Genomic DNA, 17,274 nt, shown 5'->3' on the forward strand with positions numbered 1-17,274 from the left:
CCGAGTTCGACCTATGTTACAGTCTTACTTTAGAAGACCACAAAATATGTATTCCAGATTTCTTTCTGACTTCTCTTATTTATGATTTAAGAGTAATAAAGTGTAGATAACAATGCAAGCAAGCAAACAAACAAGCAAGTGATAGAAGGAGAGGGAAAGACAGAATGCAATGAAAAGCCACCCACGGTGACCCAATCCTAATAGGACGACATTCAATGCTAGAAACCTTAATGAGATGGTAGTGAAAGTGTTTGGTTCCCAGCAGAGGATACCAAGCAAGCTACACAGCTCCGACAGCAACCAGACAGCCTGGCGCCAACTGTAGGCAACCAGCTCTATCCTGCCCCGCCCTTTACTTGCTAATAATAACACGATCTGGAGAACTTGCCGCGATGTTTATAATCTGTATTCATGGCTGCCTACACGTATTCTGTAAAGTTATGCATGTTAATAGAATTTTTGTCAATTATGATGAATAATTAAATTTATGAATTAGGGTCATAGAGTCGTATGTTGGGTCCTGGGAGGCTATTCTTTGCATAGGTGTAGGTTGACTGGAAGGGAAACCTCTCAGTTGCAGTATTTATTCATTATTTAGAAGTTCAGTTAGATGATAGAAAGAAGTGGCCGGGAAAGGAGGTCAAGCAGAAGGCTAAAAAGTAAGTGCAGCTGCACAGGGGGTCGAAAAATTACGCCAAGGATCTTTCAAGTGTACACCTATCGTAGTTACGTAGACTGCGCCGCAGCTCAAGGTTTAAATGACAACACTACCCCCACTCGGAACCATACTTAACATGTAAACCTAGGAGTGATTGCTACCAGCATGTGCAAAGTAATGAAAATGGCCTTTGATATATTGCCTCGTAAGGCTAACCCTCTTCCATTACTCTTAATTACTTGATGGTGTATTATATAGGCATCTGCACTCTAATATCATTGCACCGAATGGCATACTGTAAAAGAGACTCGTTACGAAAGTATTGGTTTGTATCGAGAGCCAAGAGGAGACACTTCAGGAACATTCGTGGATGCTACGGAGGAGGAAGGTAGTGTTGGTGCATCCGTGTTACAAAGGGCCTTTGCAGCAGCCCTTCAAGTCCATTCCCACTCACTTTTCCCCATCCCTTGCCTACCAACTATTTTCATTTTATCTTCATTAAGCAACTAACAGGATTTCCCCAAATTGCACCTCGACACTGGCGATAATAAATGGTCTCCCCTGCTTGCTGATCCATTTGAAGCAATCCATTCATGGCGTTGGAAAGGTCGTCAGAGAGAGAGAGAGAGAGAGAGAGAGAGAGAGAGAGAGAGAGAGTATTCCGTTCTTCGTTACACAACTGCTTTTGGGATAAAGGAAAAAGCTTTCCATATTCATTTTAATATAGATCTCATAGTTTGAAGACTCATTCTCTTCAAAGAAGTGAAGATTTAGCATTTCAATTGGCTTTAGATTTTACTCTCACCTTTTAATATTTTACAATGACACAATTTTGTTAATTAATCGTGTCTAAGAATAATATCACTGGTGCAGAGAGAGAGAGAGAGAGAGAGAGAGAGAGAGAGAGAGAGAGAGAGATTGTCTGAAAAGGTATCGAGGTTTAAGTTAAAGATGAAAATATTATTGAATACATTAATGTAGCAATTCAAAAGGACTGTCTTAGGTGATTTAAATAGCACAAAATTACCATGCAATGTTGAAAGTAGAAAAAATATTTGAATAAGGTATCTCTTATTAATATCAAAACGACTGAAGTAAATAAAAATTATTAATTCATTGATAAGGAATTTGGCTATAAAGATTACTCGGTTGAGATCAGTAAAAATAAAATTTCCTTCTGAGATAACTAAACAAGCAAACAACGATAAACTTGTATGCCACAAGTCGGGAATGCTTGCAGGCATTTTCATTTTAGTTGTTTCTTAGTGAAGTCAGAATATAAGTTCTCATTTAAAAAAGAAAAAGAAAAAAAATGATTTGCTTACTATGTTCGGTGTCAATAAATTTCTGGTTTTCCAGCTTCTTTATTTAGTAATATTTATTTCAAAGGCTATTGGGGCTGCAATGACAATAACAGGTAATAACTCCGCTTATAAGCTGATAGATAAAGGGAAATTACAATTTTATACTTCATGATGGTAAACGTTTTACTTGTACACGGCGTATTACCTTCAGCAAAATAAATCTATGAATGGCTCTTCATTCACCAAAGCATTCATTTAACTGACAGTACTCACTGTAGTAATCTAAATATACAAAAATCATTTTATTTGCTTCAGAGAGAGAGAGAGAGAGAGAGAGAGAGAGAGAGAGAGAGAGAGAGAGAGAGAGAGACACTCTCTTGATATCGAATGTACTGTAATATGCCATTAAAATCAGTAACTGACAAAAACGTAAAAATGGAATAAAGCTAAAGACAAAAAAGGGACAACATGCAATATCCGGGTTACAGAAGAATTGTCTACGGGGAAGGGGGCTGTTGAATGCATGCTATTACAAACGCCCTTAGTGGGTCTCAATTGAAGTAGAATATTAAATATTAATGTTCCAGCCAAATCAAATCCTCTTAAAATTGCATATCTGCAAAACTGACCAAATATTCAAAAGTTTCCCATCTGGACATTATTCATTGTGGACTTAAGAGCAAGTCTGAGAAGTAGGTCCCAAGGCACAACACGACTTTGCAGACACGAAACGAATAAAAACTTGATTTTATAACCCATAATCTTGGCGGCTGTCTATTCTTACTCTTCAACCAAATTAGAATATGGCGTTGATGTTATCCTTCTCTGGCGTCCCCTGATATAGCCCGTTACTTCTCAATATCTAACTGACTACTGTAAAAATTTTCATATTCTAAAAGAAACAAACAACTCGAGAAGAAGGACTCGTAAAAACTGAGACTTAATGAGAGCCCCCAATTACGACATTGAAGCCAGCTGAGACAGAAGCAGCCAGCCAACGCAAAGCACCATTGCTAATGATGTTTGCTTCTTCGATTATTTCTGTCTTATGCGAATCAATTGAGGGTAATCATCGATTTGGTATCACAAAGCATCATGGAAAGGCAAACAATCATTCGTAACACAATTCAACTTAGAGTAAAAACTGTCATCTCTCTAAAATTAGTAATACGCTCCATATCCTTAACTAATAATAAAAAAATATGCTTAAACATATTTGGTTATAGAAATAAACCCAGATTCTAGTATTCAAAATACCAACATTAATATTGAAAAAAACAAAGCCGACCGTTGCAAGTTGTAAAGCAACCAAGAGTATCTGCAGAAGAACTAGATTTTCATTGAATAGAAAAGTCAAACTTGGAAAATGGTATTGGACATTACAGCAAACCTTCGATCTGCCCTGCTTGCCAGAAACAACTAGTTCTCAACATGCAAAACCATCAAATATTAAAAAGGCAGATCGATGATTCTCGCCTTCTCGGGATTTGAATTTCATGTCTGTTTCTGACAGTTGTCGATGAACCGGTTTTCCAAGCATAAATAAGATTTTCTTTTTTATAAGAATCTTTAACAATGAAGGCTCCAATTTACGAAGTACGTTCGATAAAGTGATGATATTTACTGTATGTCTGCAACTCTCGACATGAAACGTTGTAGGAGAAGCGGATGAGTCACCAATACGAACACAAGTGTTGAATATATGGTCTCTCTCTCTCTCTCTCTCTCTCTCTCTCTCTCTCTCTCTCTCTCTCTCTCGTTACAAAAAGAAAGAGAATGGCTTAAATAGTTTTTACTGCGATTCTCCCTCTAGATTTCAGAAGGTTGGGCCACAGAATTCCGCATATACAAATCCCAATGTTTTCTAAGAGAGGAAGTACTTTCACCACCAAGGCTAGAAACACGGAAAAGTCGTCTAGATGAAACCTTCTCTTGCGCAGCCCACCAGTTTCGTTATGAACAAAACGATCTAAATCAAGACTTCAGTCTTTTTTCACACTACGTATCTGAACTAAAACAAATAAAAGACAAGTCATAGAATCGCAAATTAGAAAAGCAATAGTCGATCTACAATTTTAAAAAAAAAATGCTGTCAAAAGATTCTAAAATCGAAATAAAACTGTTTTGTACCTTTTAAAATCCTTATCAAATAAGGTATTTCTTAAGCAAGGTTTATCTAGAGCAACCTTTGAGAAACCCCACTACTAAATAGATACAAATGCAGTACTTGACTTACTCTGGTTGAGCCTCCTCCTCGTCGCTTTTGAACACCACAGGCATTTTGATTTCCGATGAGTTCGAAACACTTGTTTCTTGGTTGACACTAGAATTCTTAAAGCACTAAAAGGAGATATGGCCGAACCCCGTCGGATTTAGGTGTGGCCAAAGCCGGAGATTCGGCAGGCGGAGAAGAATTACGTTTCAAAGCGGAGTCCCGTCATGCACTGTCATTACCTTTCGTCATAAACGTGGGATCACAGCTGGTTCCAGTTAGGAATACAGTTGCACGATCTCAGCAGGAATCACACTCCAAAGAACTTTTAACTATTGCTTTAGAAATGACCACTGCTCACATCCGCTCTCTCTTCAAGAGTGATATGTTAGCAGAAAAAACGCTACGCGTGAAAATCACGATAAGAGATAAGGTGTGAAAAAAGGAAAGAACGCAAGATGTGGCAACCACGCAGCCAGTTCACACACTGGTCACATGGTCGCTGTATTGATCATTTACCAAGGGCGAAGAGGTCGGCGACGTAGTGACGAAACAATATGAAATCGAGACAGCTCGATTGAATTGTGATGTTTATATCGGAATTGTCTATCATCTCACCTTGGACACAACGAAAGAAGAAACTACGAATTTATTATTCATTAACGGTTCTCATTTACTTCCTCTTTCCGGTGCACGGAGATATGGTGGATAAACTGACTTCTTCGAAATGCGTGGCTAGAGCTCATTTGCCAATGCTATATCAATAAACAAGGAAAATGTCATTCAAAAGACTTAGATCTTCTAAACCTTATGCAATGACGTTGACTTGGATGAAAGGCGAAAGGGACTCAGGAAATTTTTTTTATTGATTTCATAAATTTGAAATTTATGTAAATGGGAACTATGGGCATTATTTCTTAGAATACAACTTCTGTTATACACACACACACACACACACACACACACACACACACACACAGAGAGAGAGAGAGAGAGAGAGAGATCAACTTTACTCAAATTTCATTTACTGCTTGCATAATTATCAGCATAATCGAACACCTGCGCAAAATAGGTTAGAAAGTTAAAGTTCAAATCAATTATATATACTGTATATATATATATATATATATATATATATATATATATATATATATATATATATATATATATATATATATATATATATATATACAGTAAGTATACAGATGGTGAGAAAAGTTCGATTAAGTTAGATTAGTAGACCTCATATCTCCTAAATTATTCACAGCATGCCTTGAAGAAGTTTTTAAGAATTTAGATTGGGAAAATGTAGTAATTAACATTAATGGGGAATACCTTAACAACTTGAGATAATGTTTATTGAAAATACAGAAGAACAACAAATCAGCATTATGGAAGAACATCTAGAGAATATTCATGAATATACGAACTCAGAAAAGATTGTAAGAGTTTTCTCAAGACATAAGACCGAAATTGAAAGAAGGGTAAGCATGTGATGGAGAGCTTTCGTTAAACCAAATGATATTATGAAAAACAAAATGCCTCTCTCTCTCAAATGAAAAGTACTTAATCAGATAGATTGATTGATTGATTATGAGTTATCTGGCATATTGACATGTAATTAATCAGATAGTCCTACCACGTCTAACTTATGCATCAGAAACGTGGAGCCTTACCAAAGCCTTATAACATAAGCTTGTTACAACTTAAAAAGAACAACGGCAAGATTAATGACGGCAATAACACTAACAAATGGAAAAGAAGCAACATGCAGAGGAGAGCAAACTAAATTAGAGGATGGTCTAACAACAAGTAAGAGTAAGAAATAGAAATGGGAAGGATATATGAAATGACAGAAAAGATAACAGAATAGGTCCCTCAAAATTGCAAAGGAAGCAGAAGGAAGAGAAAACGATGGATTGACGAGCTAGGTAAATTGGCCGGTATAGACTGGCATAGAGAGACCATAAACAGGCGGGAGTGGAAGGACATAGCTGAGCCTTTGTCCTGTAATATAAAAAGTATAAATAATAAATTTTTGGAACGTTTGGGATATTATAATAGAAAAGAAGACATATATATATATATACATATATATATATATATATATATATATATATATATATATATGTATATATATATATATATATATATATATATATATATATATATATATATGTTTAAGTTTGGTTGGAAACTTATCTAAAATAAAAGGAATAGTGACAAACATATTTTTCTTTTAGACATAATAAGAGGTTGTTGGGTTAAAGAAATGTCGTGACAGCAGCCTGTTATTAACTTTGTAAACCATATATAAGATAACCACGCTCCACAGAACAGCCCCATTTATAACATTTCGTTGCTGATCAACAGGATAATGTACAGTACATTGGCACTCTCTCTTACCGCCTAAAGGGGGTGATAATATTTGGTGATTAACTCAATACTTAGGGCAACAAAATCACCCGAGAAAAACTAAATTATTCGCCGTATGTACAAGACATGTGAGAAACAAACAACATCGACAATAGTAATATTAACTTTAATAACTTGTAACCACCTCAAGAAATGCGGTGTTTGGGTAACTGAGTCACAAATGACTCTACACTTGAAACTTAAACAGATTTATGTCGGAGTCTGGAACCAGAGAAATGAACACATTCCCAGTTTCAGAAAATTCAAGTTTTTTACTTATTGCTCCACACACATTTCTCAAGATCTTCGGCCAGATGTGCAGACAATTAACTATGCGACATCAAAATTTTAAACATTTGCAAATAGGGCGTCCTATATACTGTATACATCAGGTTGGAATGGCTTAACGTGACAATACTGTACTATTTTCTATAAAAGTAATTGTAGAACAAAATAATTTGGTAAACCATCGAGATCATCCAATGTTTCTCTCATCCTCTAATTCTCCGCTTCACTGAGAGTAGTCCAGCTCAGAATCAAAGATTAAGGGCTGGTGAGTGATCATTGATTCAAGTAGAAGTCCTTAAAAGGAGACACGTGAACACGGATGAGGCATGTAAAGCATGATAGCTACATTTGGGAGAGTAGTATTAGTGGAAATAGGAGAATTAGGTGACCTGTCACACTGTGGATGGGATTTTTATGCTTGTGTAATTACCGAGTTCTTCAGATTACTTCTGAAAGGTTTGCTATATGGGAGGTTCAGATGACAAGATGTTGATATGGTCATATATGATAAATATTATCAGGGATTCGGACTAACTAATTCTCTTTCACCTGCTGTTTCGGTGCACTAAATCTGGGTAAACAACAAACTTCTGGGGATCAGTGGCCCTTAGAAAGTGGTTTTTTTTTTCAGTGTGGGATGTGCTTAATTGTGGTATCTTACATTATGATCTCAAGGCCTCCTGCATGTGGGAGCTGGAGGGTTCCAACTGAGAATTTCAGTGGTTTTCTTAAATTATCTTTCCATAGTTTCCAGGGTTCAGTATATATTTGTAAAACCTTCGAGCTTTACCACCAGAAAACTAAATTATAGTCAAAGCGAAAACGCACTTCTCAATGGGAACCCAAGGCAATTGACCACTCGAAGTTTGCTTAAAAAAGTTAACCCACCTGAGCATTTCTTCACCCACAGGATAACATCATCCCCAGATGGCCTGAACGATGGTTGTCAAAACAACGATCCTTGGTTATTTGTTTTCGCCTCTTGGAATTAAATGATTCATAATTAAGAAATTATAGAAGTCTTTGAATTAATATCTACAGAATTCTTCAATGTAGTTATCTATTTTTTATAATTAACAACAACTTGTCGAGATAGTATTTACTGACCTTACTGGAACTACTTTTCGACTAGAGGATAAATAGCATGTAAGTGAATAGATCATATCATGTCACTAAAAACATAAGTCAAAAGTCTGAAATCTGAACTGATGGAGAGAGGAAAAGAGCCAACTTTCCCGCTTATCTGAATTACGTTTCTTGCGCCCGATTCAAGTCTTTCCTTAAGACATTTCTTCTTTTTCGTTTTACGCTGTTGCGGTCACTGAGATCTCACCTTGAGTCATTCAATTAAAATTCAAGAATGTAATTTTTTTTAAATCATATATATATATATATATATATATATATATATATATATATATATATATATATATATATATATATATATATATATATATATATACACACACACACACTAGGGGGCCTTTAAATTAATGGTAGCGATTAGCGGGCAAGCGAGATGTAGTTTTACGTATCCAGATTAATCATGAATTCGTTCCTTTTCCAGTCGAGGCCAAATGACTTGAGATAACGAGATATTCATCTAAAGTTAAATATCCTCAAAGTACATTTTGGTCACAATATTAATGTAAGTGGATAAATGTTAATCAAAAATATTTTCACGTGGAAAATGACAAATGAAGTAGTCAAAAAATAGTAATGATCAAAGGTTACTGCAAATGTTGCATCAAAAAGTGGCTGGGGGAACTTTCAGAAAGAAAGGTGGATACAAAATGCAGCAGTAGTAGTATAAGGTGACATAGGATCTTTGCTCTAACCAAACACAAATGTTCAATATTTCTTGTTGTAATTAATGAAATCTTTAACAAATGTATACAAGTTTACTTTATACAATTCTGTTAAAGATATGAAACGATAATACCGTGGTATATATAATGTAGTTCTTAAATTAGCTTTGTTATCTTGATATTTCAAAATTGATTACGTTGAAATTTTTTTACTACTGGTATGAGAGAGAGAGAGAGAGAGAGAGAGAGAGAGAGAGAGAGAGAGAGAGTTCCTATATTATCGCTAGTTCATGTTATTCCATGAAGCCAGCTTGGACCTTCAAGATTATTTCTTCTCGACGTTTTGTTTTGTCTCTTTCATCTCTGATAATGAGGGAAGCAAAGAAAAATGATCTTCCTACAGGAACGCTGTTGCAAATTCACGACCAAAACTTTAGTTATTAACACCAGTTTTGACACAGATTTACGTTTTGCAAGAGGCTGCACATTTTCATTCAAAAGTACAAGCTCAAACTTACCTATGAAAAGCTAATAAATGTTGAAATACGCTTACGATCGCCTTTTTTTCATCACCATATCCTCTCAAAAACATTTCTGCTCACTGTGTATCCCCGAGTTTCCCTGTGGGGTTCCATCAACAGGCTTCAACTCCTCCAACCAACTTCTCTCTCTCTCTCTCTCTCTCTCTCTCTCTCTCTCTCTCTCTCTCTCTCTCTCTCTCTCTCTCTCGCACCACCACAAACCCTCTCTGTACCGGCAAGAGTTACATAATAAATGATGATGCGTTGCGTTGAATTATTAGTGATCGATATACGATGAGTCTATATAATAAATCTGCATCGTGGATCATCCTCAGACTACATAGACCTTCCCTTCGTAGTAAACTTCACACATTTTTCTGCTTGGAATGGACATTTTTTTTTTCTAATATTCCTATAACTATAGGCAGTATCCTTCATGACCTTAGATGTCAGGAGGCCAGAAAACTTTATATCAATCAATCAATCAATCATAACCTTGCATTTCTTTTGAATAAACCTTTTATTTTGTAAAGCAATGTTTCTTCCATTGGTCATTTCTTCAACTGAAGACAATTCTTTTAGCGTCTTTTCTCCTAATTATCTAGACTGAAATCGTTCTCAATTACTCGATATTTTTATAAAAGCCATTTTAACCATCACTAGAGGACCCTCTAAATGAAACAAATGCTAAAACAAAGTAAATTCTTCAGCTTTAATTTCTCCTTTTTCCCTTTGAATTGCATAACGTTTTCGGTATCCATTTTATTTTCCATCCAATTCATAGCCCGATGTTTGTCCACATTTACTGTAGTCTTTTCATCGTTATGCAAATCTTTAAGGGAACAGAAGAGTTTTTGAGTTTTCCTTTTGCAGTTCTCCCGGTAAAAATCCTTCTTATTACTCAACGCATGGCTTACTTCTCTCTTCACATCAAATCTATCTTGAAAAATTCTTAACATCTAATTTGGCTTGTTAAATATTTTGCCTTTCACTTTATTCAATTGTAAATAAAAATAAAGTAACTTGACAATCCATTTCGTTTCCACATCCCAAATAATAGAGCAATACTGCTGCCTTCATTCCCTAGGTGAACGAATGAGCAACCTATGACCTTGCAAAGGTCAAAGAGGTCTTATTCCACATTGCCCTTCCTCCCGGACCTCAAGGTCGTATATTTTGGCGGGGGCGGTGATGGCTGGTAGAGGTTGTACAAGAGAGAGAGAGAGAGAGAGAGAGAGAGAGAGAGAGAGAGAGAGAGAGAGAGAGAGAGAGAGAGAGCGGGAAGGAGAGGGACAGAGAACGAAGGTAAGAAAGAAGAGGGGAAGAGGCACCGCCCACTCCGCTTAGCCTCAAGCTGCCTGTTGTGTTTGGAACAGCCTCTCACTCGAAGGGATGATCGTGGCACTTTGTGAGATAGTTCTCTTCCTTTCTCAGATTCACGAAAGCCTATTATGGATGTTTGAATCCAGTACAGATGGAGACTTGGAATAATGTCTGATTTCAGAAAGATTAGGTCACTGGTGTCTAGCGGAGCCAGTAGCTGGTACAGTACCACCCCCGCCCGCCCTGCCCACTCACAGACCAATATGGCGCCAGTTGACGCTGCTGGTGTCCCCAGCTCCCATAGCATTCTCGCTGACCTCTTCCAAAAAAAGAGGTCATTCAAGTCTGGAACTGCGTTGGCACCGATGGAAATGGGAACATGCATACGTAGGTGAAGGGCGATTACAGGATGAATGAATACGAGATCACAACAACAAGAGTTTATTATCGGCTACTTCGCTTTTATAAAAGTAGCCATTTAAAGTTTTTTTCTTTTTTTCCAAAGAAATTACAGACAATTACTTTAATAAACGTATTTGAATGGTGCCTTAGACTAAAAGAGAGAGAGAGAGAGAGAGAGAGAGAGAGAGAGAGAGAGAGAGAGAGAGAGAGAGAGATCAAAGGGGTGTGCGATAAATTATAAATTATCGATTTAATAAATTTTTTTATTGAAACCAATATCTTAATCAGTATATTATTCATGCAAAGACGATCAGGTCAAATCCGGTTTGTATCGAAATATCTTAATCTATATCAGAGGCAAAGAAATGAAATTTCAGACCTTATTGAACTGGATTACACGGAAATTTGCAAAATTGCAGATTTCTTTCCCAAACTGATTGCACAAACAATTTCACTGAGGTTACATAAATAGGAAATATTAGTTTAACTTAGAATAGTAAGATTTCAGATTAGAAATAACAGCCTTGAGGTGTTGCTCTGTCGACAGACTTTCTGGATGTCTGAAATCCCTCTATGGAAGAAATCTGATGGAAAAGTGGACGGGTTTGTCTTTAAAGAAAATGGCTCCGAAGTGTTTAGAAAACGCAAACAAAGAGACCATATCAGTGGATTCGGTTTTATGGATTTGGGCGACATAGCTCGGAGCTGGGTCCAGTGAGGCCAGTCAGGGGCCAAGTGCATGTAGGGGAATGCCATAAAATTCCACTAAGAGTCAAAGCTAGACGAATCTGAACAGCAAGAAAGATGAAAGGAAGGAAGCGAGAAAGGAGGTCAAGCAGATGGATACAAAGTACAGTAGGTGCAGTTGCGCTGGGGGAAGAAGGAACGCTGCAATGACATTCAAGAAATGCCTACAGTGCACCGCGTGAGTACTAATGAGTAAAACTGGAAGTGAAAACATGTTATTACGGAAATAGAATGGAATGTACATACCCTAAATCCTTAAGCACAGACCTCTTTCGATAAGTAAGACCGGATATTCATCATTATTTTCTGATGTTATTTTCATCATTCAACATTTGTGCAATCCACTCTCTCTCTCTCTCTCTCTCTCTCTCTCTCTCTCTCTCTCTCTCTCTCTCGGAAGACATACAAGACAATGAAGGCCGAGGTTTTATTATCTTCCGCTGTGCCATGACGTCATCAATTACTCTGCCTTAACAATTTATTAATAGAGACTTACTAAATAGAATCCTCAATGGTTTCCCAATAAAGCTTTTACAGAACAGTGGTAGAAATACATTACCAAAAGAAATGTTCCTACAAGGACAACAAAGGCACGGAAGCCGTTCTTACTTTAAAACTTTTTACTGTACTATTTCAAGGTCCATAACACCCTCCTTTTTTAATATAACTAATTAACTAGGCTTCTGATTAATGTGAAACCGGAACCAACAGTGTTTGAGATACTGAACTAATGAAGAAAAATGGATTCAAGCATCTACTCCGCATTATTGTCTTACTGTATATCGCGAAATGTCATCTCAATTGTGTGGGGAGGCTGAGAACGGAAATTAGGACCTGGCAACTTGGCGCAGAATGACGTGTGTCGACCATAGGTAGGGCCCCATTTCTTTATAGTTATCAAATAATATATAAGTTGTAGTGAATTATACTTCTCTTTGATGAAATCTAAAGATAATAATAGTTATTATGTTTGAATAAACTCATTTATAGCCTCGCTTGTGTTTATCATTCAATGTAAATGATTAAGAAATAGCACGTAAGCGTACCCGAGTTTGATGCTTGACTAAAGTCAAAGAAATCTTCCCCAGGAATCTTTCAAGTTTTTTTTTTTTTATTGTGTTTTGGCCCCAATTCCACTTCTTGTTACGTATCTAGAGTCAAATTTCCTTTAAGAATTGAAAGTTTACAAATTGAAGTGGTCAAACAAGATAAACGCGAGAGAACATGAATGAACAAGACTCGTCTAAGGAAACCTTTTAATAAATGTGTAGGCTACTTTTGGAGAAAGTATCATACGCCGATGTTCACTCTCTAGCAATGTGTTCGGGTGACAACATTCACATAACATTCACCCGTTTTCAAAAACACATCACGTCTGTCGTATATGTCATCTTCATTCAATTATATGTATTTTGATATGACTTATGTTCACATATGTAGGACGACTAAAATACCATATACACTCGTACATAGGCGCACGAAACTGGGGGGCTGGGGAGCGACAGCCTCGCAACGATTTGAGCAGACTTAAATTTTTTGGGGTAGAGAAGCCCAGTGCAGCATGACTATTCAACTCTCACACAGTGAAAGCTAACACAGACCTTGACTGTGTATATATATATATATATATATATATATATATATATATATATATATATATATATATATATATATATATATATATATATATATATATATATATATATATATGTGTGTGTGTGTGTGTGTGTGTGTGTGTGTGTTATATATTGCTTGGATTTACAGGCAAATTTTATTTCGGGCCGCGCACGCCCTGCCCAGATGAGAAGGGTCCCGTACGCTTATGCTCTCATACATAATAATTATTATTGTTCATGGAAAGGCCCTGGATTATTTTTGCCGAATTGGCGATCACACCTGGAATGATCCTAATTTCAAACTATTCCTTTATAAAATTTCACGTTTAAATCTAAAGAAAGTTTGAAATATGATTCTGCCGACATCCAGTTCTAAATTATATGTAATGCCTGTATAAACGTTACTGAAAACTTTTCACTCATCCAGAAATATTATTTGACATTGCATAAGAGAAATCGTCTAAAAGAAGAGATTTTGCGGTCAAGAAGAATAACTTGAATTTAAAGTAATGAATAGAAAATATGAAATAGTTTACGATCAGTAAAAATGTTGAAATAGATCAGTCATATTGCGTATAAAGTATAGAACGAGACCAGTCCATCATAAAAGCATTTACAAAAAGTTGAACTTCTAAAGTTCTACTGATTCAACTGCTGATTAGGAAGATCATTCACCAATCTGGTCACGGTAGAGATAAAACTTCCAGAATACCAATTTATACCTGTAACGCATACTGTAAACACGGGCACAAATGATATATAATGAGAAGAATTCTATTAGGGAAAGACTCCATGGAAAATCAAATTGTTCATCGCAACATCCACCTTTTAACTGGTGAATGAAGAATGAACCTACAGTGTCTTGAAGTTCTACAACAACCAACTATTGTTTACGCTATACCTATAAAAGTAACACACACACAAAAAGGGGAGAGCAGAAAGTGGGCGGAATTCACCTAACCCGCATCACTCGTCTCCATGATGGTGCACGCAACCTTAATCTTAATAGGCTCCAGAGATGGGGATTGAGGTTCCGAAGAACTCTCATTAATATTTTGTCTTTAATTACACACACCTCCAAATATTATTTTAAAGTTCTTAATGAGAGAGAGAGAGAGAGAGAGAGAGAGAGAGAGAGAGAGAGAGAGATTATTTGACATGAAATAAGTATTAAGCAGGTATCAAATCCGATTAATCGTTACCCATGTCTCATGTAGATGGGCATCCATTGTTAGCTTTGCTACCCGTTGAGATACTACCGCTCTTTGGTTACGGTTCATTTTCCCGTTGCCTACACATACACCGAATAGTCTGGCCTATTCTTTACATATTCTCCTCTATCGTCATACACCTGACATCACTGAGATTACCAAACTATTCTTCTTCTCCCAAGGTGTTAACTACTGCATTGTAATTTTTCAGTGGCCACTTTCCTCTTGGTAATGATAGAAAAACTCTGTAGCTATGGTAAGCACCTCTTTTAGGTGAAGGACACTCCAAAGTCAAACCATTATTCTCTGGTCAAGGGTAGTGCCACAGCCTCTGTAGCATGGTCTTCCACTGTCTTGGGTTATAGATCTCTTGCTTGAGGGTGCACTCGGGCACACCATTCTATCATATTTCTCTTCCTATTCATTTGTTAAAGATTTTATGGTTTAATTAGGAAATATTTATTTTAATGTTACTGTTCTTAAAGTATATTGTTTTTCCTTGTTTCCTTTCCTCACTGGGCTATTTTCCCTGTTGGATGCTATAAGCCCATATTGCATCCTGCATTTCCAACCAGGGTTGTAGCTTAGCAAGTAGGCCTAATAATAATAATAATAATAATAATAATAATAATAATAAAGTGGTGGCTATGGGGTAACGAATAGAACATTCATCAAAGCCGATATCCTTTACGTGGCTAAGGACGTTCCTTGCTTCGTCAAAAAGAAAAAAAAAAATATCTACATGTAGCCTACAATCGCAAACTAGCAATTCCACCACTTGTATGTTTCACCGGTTTTCTTCCTTTTTCTTTTCAGAAGGAAAGTCCGGGTGAGCAGCATGTCACATTGTCTGAATAGGATGACGTCATTTCGAACACTGTTTGTGCGTTCAACATGAGAGCATTCCATATATCTAGATTTTGTAGGGCTAACAACTCAATAAAACTTGCTCTGTTAATAGAGGCCTTAATAGATAGATATTTAGTTAGATGGGAGTGTGATTGTACCGACATCATGTCATGAAACTGGATTTTTTAATTATCAACAATCAGGTATAGAATGAAACAGGTGAATGAAAATTTACATCTTCCTTCGATTTAGAGTCTGTATGTCTTGTGCTCGAACAGTTATTTCAGCAATTGTGAATGAATGAAATTTTGCGGCTTAAGTGATTGTAATAGGATTCCTTGACTAGGCCTACTTGATCTTAAAAATTTTACAATGACAAGAATTGATTAAATAATGGAAATTTCATCTTTTTCTATATGTATTTTAGTATTGAGAGAGAGAGAGAGAGAGAGAGAGAGAGAGAGAGAGAGAGAGAGAGAGAGAGAGAGAGAGAGATCCTGAAATTTTTTTTATCAGTTTTTGGTACTTAGCGTCTTTTGATTATTATTTTTTTTAGTGTCAGTGTAGGTGCCATTTTTTCCTTAAGAAAATACTAAAAAAAGTAAACACAAGTACGATCCCATTTCCTTATACTTCCCCATTACCTGTACAAAAATTTCTTCTGACTATGGGACGCTCATGTGGGTCCTGGGGAAGCTCAAGGGTTACTGACCTCAGCCAGCTACATAAGCCTAACCGGATTTGAAACAAAAAGCTTTAGGCCTAGAGACTTTCGCTCACGGCCACTGTACTATTGTAAGGTCTCCCTCTAGAGTTAATCCTCTATGAGTTATTGCAGGAGGCTCTGTAGGCCAAGGCTGCGTGGATATACACTTGACCACACTTCAGAACAACATCTAGTACTAATGCCTGCAGGATGGGTTGACCAAAGTCTGTCTGGATTCTAATATTAGTAGTTTTTTTTTTTTTCATTTATATCGTACCTTTAGTCACTGAATATATCGAGACTGCATTACTATAAGACTTAATTAAAGATAAATAAGTATGGAACAGTAGAGAATAATTATACAAGCTTGGAATTACGATGTTAGCCTACAGCTGTAGCTTTAATGAGATGGCGGGTGGTAAGTAGGATGACATTCACAAGTAGAGTAGTAAGGGGAAAGAAATAATACAAAGACACTTCAGCCATATGACGGAAGAGGCCCTTCTATATTGCTCCTTTGTTTTGTGACAATCTCTCTGTAAGTTTCATGACATACTTCAGCTGTTTTTCTGGATATTGATTCTAAAGTCTTTCGGAGTTCCTCTGTGGTCTCGTTCAATCCGGCACTCTCCGGATTTCGCCTGTTGTAAAGAGAATCACACAAGATAGGAGTTATGTTCATCCCATTTGTTCAACTACAGGCTAATCGTTAAATTTTTTTTATACCCTCGGGTCTTACGCTATAACAATAACAACACCGTATTGCCATGTTCTCCAGTTGCGCTCTTGTTCAAATTACAACACGTTCCTGAATTATAATTCTATCCGCGCCTCGATAATCTCTCATGAAAACAAAAATTTCACTTGAAAAAGAATGAGATATATATAAAGACCCAGCCTTGAAAGTAATCCCCATCGGAGTCAAACTTATCGCATATAAGTTTATGATTTGATGCTGTAAGCAAGCGGTGAATCTCGCTCATTTAACTACGGCTTTTTAATAAATAAATGAGATTATGCTTTCCCTATATGTGTTGTTAATATATAATTTCAGACCTTAGAATAATGGCATGCAGAAAAACTTAGTGTGCAAAGAAATTTCAGTAACGTTATGAGTGGAAATATCTGATAAAGATTAGGATATTTTTTTGTTTTGATAAATATTAGCTAATCATAATAATAACGAAAACAATAACCATTCTCATAAGGCTATA

The 17,274-nt window shown here is 36.5% G+C and overlaps 1 protein-coding gene across 2 annotated transcripts in view; it reads right to left on the reverse strand.

Moving 5' to 3' along the window:
• Nucleotides 1-17,274, reverse strand: part of Drat (Death resistor Adh domain containing target) — a 74,964-nt gene that overhangs the window by 31,087 nt on the left and 26,603 nt on the right. The window contains exon 1 of one of the 2 annotated variants that reach the window (XM_068386041.1): nucleotides 4,199-4,548. The exons of the other annotated variant lie outside the window; for it this stretch is intronic. Within the exon in view, the coding sequence (XP_068242142.1) occupies nucleotides 4,199-4,242 (44 nt within the window). The 5' untranslated portion in view covers nucleotides 4,243-4,548. Of the gene's footprint in view, nucleotides 1-4,198; nucleotides 4,549-17,274 lie in introns of those variants that run through there. 2 annotated transcript variants of the gene reach the window in all.

This window comes from Palaemon carinicauda, chromosome 1 (genome assembly GCF_036898095.1).
Source record: "Palaemon carinicauda isolate YSFRI2023 chromosome 1, ASM3689809v2, whole genome shotgun sequence".
Taxonomy (NCBI): domain Eukaryota; kingdom Metazoa; phylum Arthropoda; class Malacostraca; order Decapoda; family Palaemonidae; genus Palaemon; species Palaemon carinicauda.